General features: G+C 48.4%; 1 protein-coding gene across 1 annotated transcript; it reads left to right on the plus strand.

The window, feature by feature from the left end:
* Positions 1–418: 418 nt before the first annotated feature.
* Positions 419–1,915, plus strand: PCB2 (NAD(P)-binding Rossmann-fold superfamily protein). Its single transcript, XM_087374880.1, has one exon. It carries the CDS (start codon positions 440–442, stop codon positions 1,637–1,639), a length of 1,200 nt encoding a protein of 399 aa, XP_087231006.1. The 5' UTR covers positions 419–439; the 3' UTR covers positions 1,640–1,915.
* Positions 1,916–4,610: the final 2,695 nt, after the last annotated feature.

The following is a 4,610-nucleotide window of genomic DNA, read 5'->3' on the forward strand; positions in this document are numbered from 1 at the left end:
TGGTTAGAAACCTTGTCTAGCATGGGAAAGTAGCAAAATTCTTTGATATCACTCGACTATTCCTCAAAGATTTGCAAACTTCACGGAGCTCCTAGGTTGAAGGTGAACACCAAGCTTTTTGGTGATGTTGGCCTTGAAAACATGAGTTTTGCAAATGTGGCTTATTGTCCTCAATATTTCTCGTGCATCACCCATAAAAAAGGGAGACAGCTTTAAGAGGATGACAACAAAACATGTTCTCAAGTGTCTTAGGCTGAAAACAATATACTACCGTCTAGGTCCCGATTGGCAAAACCGTTGATATACCGACGAAATGGGCAGCTGGTAGCTAGCTTGAGACCTTGATGTAGGGAAAACTCCCTTGGTGGGAATGCTCTCTTCTCCCGAAGGCCATTCTGGAGTGGCCTCTCCACCATTCCATTCATCTTGATATCAATTCATGGCTGCGTCCGCCATAGCCACGCATCTGCCATGGCTCCCTCTCCCCCTCCCCGCAGCTCGCCTCTGCTCCCCGCCTGCCTTCCCTCTCCCCATCCCCAGCATTAGAGCTTGTTGTAGCTCCCCTCGCCAGCTCCTTGCTGTCTGCCTCGCACAGCCCCAACCTCCCCGCACTCCTGCCGACACCAATGTCTTGATCGTCGGCGCTACCGGATATATTGGGAAGTTCGTCGTGAAGGAGATGTTGAATAGAGGCTTCAACGTTGTTGCAGCTGCCAGAGAGCGCAGTGGCGTCGGTGGAAAGAGTGACCCGGAGCGTACCAGCCAAGAGCTGCAAGGTGCCACCGTTTGCTTCGCAGATGTCACAAACGCCTCCTCGTTGAAGGCGCAACTTGCTAGCCTCGGCATTCCCCTTCATGTTGTCATTTCTTGCCTAGCGAGCAGGACAGGTGGTGTTAAGGACTCCTGGAAAATTGATTATGAAGCAACCAAGAATTGCTTAGAAGCTGGACGAACCGCAGGTGCTTCGCATTTTGTCTTGCTTTCCGCTATTTGTGTGCAGAAGCCACTCTTGGAGTTTCAGAGAGCTAAGCTCAAGTTGGAAGCTGAATTGCAAGCTCTGGCAGAGGCAGAGAGCGGTGACTTTACTTACAGCATCGTCCGGCCTACAGCTTTCTTCAAGAGTTTGGGCGGTCAAGTCGAGACTGTAAAGAGTGGCCGACCTTATATCATGTTTGGGGACGGCAATCTCTGCGCCTGCAAACCGATCAGCGAGTCTGACCTTGCATCTTTCATCGCCGATAGTGTAATGGACGCGGACAAAGTGAACCAGATTCTACCGATAGGAGGCCCTGGGAAGGCGTTGACACCTCGGGAACAAGGAGAGTTGTTGTTTCGCATCTTAGGCAGAGAACCAAAGTTCTTGCAGGTTCCTATTCAGATAATGGATTTTGCTATAGGTGTGCTGGATTTCCTTGTCAAGTTTTTCCCCTCTTTGGAAGATGCGGCCGAATTTGGGAAAATTGGAAGATATTACGCAGCTGAAAGCATGCTTGTGTATGACTCTGAAACGGGGAAATATGACGCAGACGCAACACCTAGCTATGGCAGTGATACACTAGAGGCCTTCTTTGAAAAGGTGGTGAGGGAGGGCATGGCAGGACAGGAACTCGGGGATCAGGCTGTGTTTAGGAGTTCTTGACTTGGAAAGTTCCGAATTGTATAATGTTACGCTCTGGGAGTGAATACAAGTTTTCCTCTGTAACCTTTGGAAGACACCAAGAAGGTTAGGGAATTGTACGCATAAGCTCATCTGCTTTAAGCCAATCCCTTGTTAAGGCTACAATGGTGGCTCACCTTTCACGGCGACGTCCAGGTCGATAAAAAGGTCAGCCTATACAGACTTTTTGGCACGTTGAGCTTACATCGAGCCACGTGTCATTGAATTTGTTTTTAAATTTTTTTGGAAGTTAATCATTTGAGAGCAAGAATGTGCATGTTGCCTCGTCTCTCTTGCCTTCTCTACCTTGATCTTCATCTTGCTTTGACGTTCGCTAACTGTCTGAGAGCAAAGCGTTAAGTGCAGAGCGCCCACTCTCTGCTTATCATTTGAATTCCCATCCTTGGTTGACTACATTATTGCTCTGCCATTTGATATTGCATTTTAGCTTCTGTGCAGTCTGGTGCGAAGTGCTCCATCTGTCTAGTATTTTACGATTTCTACTGGTGCTGTACCGTTTAATCTATTGTCTTTTGTAAACTGTGCTTTCTATCGTAAGAAAGAGTGGAACTGAGAGAGAGAGAGAGAGAGAGAGAGAGAGGAACGATGAGGCTGAAGGGGAAGGAGATGGAGCTCGAAGTAGATTGAGGATAATGAGTCAAGTCAATACATGGCACATTGGAAAAGGGATGTGATGCGTTTATAGTCCTCCCTGCATCCTCCCACTTGGTCTTCTTTAGCTAAATGTTTGCCTAATGCTAACCCCTCTTGTTAGATACGCTTTCATACGGCCTACTCCTTGCAGCTAAAGACAGATTGCCCACGGTAGCATAACCTCTAAAGAGAACACTCAGTATGTACACATGCCTAGATGTGGACCCTGGACCTCAGTTATGCTGCCTTCTACCTCTTCTCAGGCTTTGTCGACCTAGCCAGCTGGCCAATCTGTTCCAATCCAACCAGCACTTCTCTTGCCCTATAATGGGGCCTGTTGCTGGTCTTTCTGCAGCCCCAGCCACCCTGCCCTATTCTAGGGCCTCGCAGAGCCTTCTGTGCTGCCCTTTGCAGCAGCCCTACAGGTCATACTTGCTGCCGGCATGGCAGCCTGCTTGCAACCACGTGCCAGACCTCTTCTTCCTCTTCCTTAGCCCATGTGGCATCTCTTATCCCATACCCTGCTGCAAGTCATCCTTTCCCATGTCCTCCTCATATGGGGGCTCACAGGTTGAGAGAGGTCAAGTGACATGTAATCCTCAAAGCCTCAAATTAGCTTATTGTTCCCCTTCTTAACGTACGTCCCTTCAATTTGGCTTCAAAATTACATGCGCTGGCTGCCATAAGGAGCATCTAAAGTACTGAATGCTGCTCATTGATATCTTTCAAGCAGTGGGGGTGCTGCTGCGCAATGCTCTTGGGCTGCGATACTGTAGAGAAGGAGGTAGGGACAGATTTGGAGAAAGGGGGATAGAGGAGCAGAAGGGGGAGAGAGAGAGAGAGAGGGGAAGAGGGAGAGGAAGGGTAGGAGAGAGAGAATGAGGTAGGAAGAGAGGGAGAGATTGAGAGGGAGTAGGGAAGAGAGAGAGAGAGTGAGTGAGCGTAGGCAGGAAGGAGGAAGGGGTGCTGCTGTGCAATGCTCTTGGGCTGCAATACTGTAGAAAAGGAGGTAGGGACAGATTTGGAGAAAGGGGGATAGAGGAGCAGAAGGGGGAGAGAGAGAGAGAGAGGGGAAGAGGGAGAGGAAGGGTAGGAAGAGAGAATGAGGTAGGAAGAGAGGGAGAGATTGAGAGGGAGTAGGGAAGAGAGAGAGAGAGTGAGTGAGCGTAGGCAGGAAGGAGGAAGGGAGAGTAGATAGGATTAGATGTCACATCAAAAAGTGCATAGTAGTGGGTGGATGGAGACTTATATAGTCCCTCCACATTTTCCACCTAAAGGGCCTCTAACTTGGCCTCTTTTTCCCCTTCATTACAGCCATCCCTTCCCATAGACTTTTGCCCTCAATATTTCATATGCGGGCTGTTAAATCGGTGCAGCAAATAGCAAATAATAATCAGCCCGGTAGGAGATAGGGATTGTCCTGGACAATGCTCTCTGGCTGCCATGAGTTCTCATCCTCAGGGAGTCCCTGCCATTTGATAAGATACTCAGTGTAGACTTTGTTTTGGAGTACGTGATCCGTGAAACCCATGATGCGCTTTGGAACATACAGAATGTGGCCCTCCTCATCCATAGGTGGTAGCTCAGGAAGGACTTGGACATGCTGTCCGACATGTGGCTTCAGCAAGGACACATGGAAAACATTATGAATCATGGAGGTCCTGGGTAGCTCCACAACTCATACGCCACCTCGTCAACTTTGCGGATGATCCTGTAGAGACCGTAATACCTGTGAGCAAGCTTTCTCTCTCTTCAACCTCATTGCTCGTGGAGAAGTTCACGGGGGAAGGCTTTCCTACTTGGAAAACCAAGGTGTAGCTGCTCCTCGTGAAAGAAAATGTATGGGATGTTATTGAGGATGAAGCTACCACAACGGATCCTCAACGAGTCAAGATATGGAAGCAACACAACTCGAGCTATTGCTATTTTGGAGCCCCAGTTCCAGAGATCCCCTAGGCAGTGAGCTGGGTTTCTCTGGAACAGGCCAGTTTTTCTTTCAGCCTTTTCCGGTTTTTTCCATACTCAGCACCTTCGGGGCTTCTGTCTTGTAGTTAATCTTTAAAGCATTAATAGAAGGTTCCTTTCTTTGGAAAAAAAAAAAGAGCTATTGATTGACTTTGTTCACCCTTTCTGACTATCCATCCGTCTCAGGGTGGTAAGCAGTGCTAGGTGTAAGAGAAGTACCCACTGCTGTAAATAATTCCTGCCAAAGTGACCCATAAATTTTGCATCTCTATCGTTGACAATCTCCCAGGGAAACCGTGATGCTTAAAAACATGCGCGATGAACTGCCAAGCAA

Source organism: Dipteris shenzhenensis, chromosome 5 (assembly GCF_047967505.1).
Source record: "Dipteris shenzhenensis isolate YYH24624 ecotype China chromosome 5, Dip_SZ_1.0, whole genome shotgun sequence".
NCBI classification, from domain to species: domain Eukaryota; kingdom Viridiplantae; phylum Streptophyta; class Polypodiopsida; order Gleicheniales; family Dipteridaceae; genus Dipteris; species Dipteris shenzhenensis.

Coding starts and splice junctions, on each gene's coding strand:
- PCB2 (XM_087374880.1), top strand. CDS start 440: ATGGCTGCGTCCGCCATAGCCACGCATCTGCCATGGCTCCCTCTCCCC.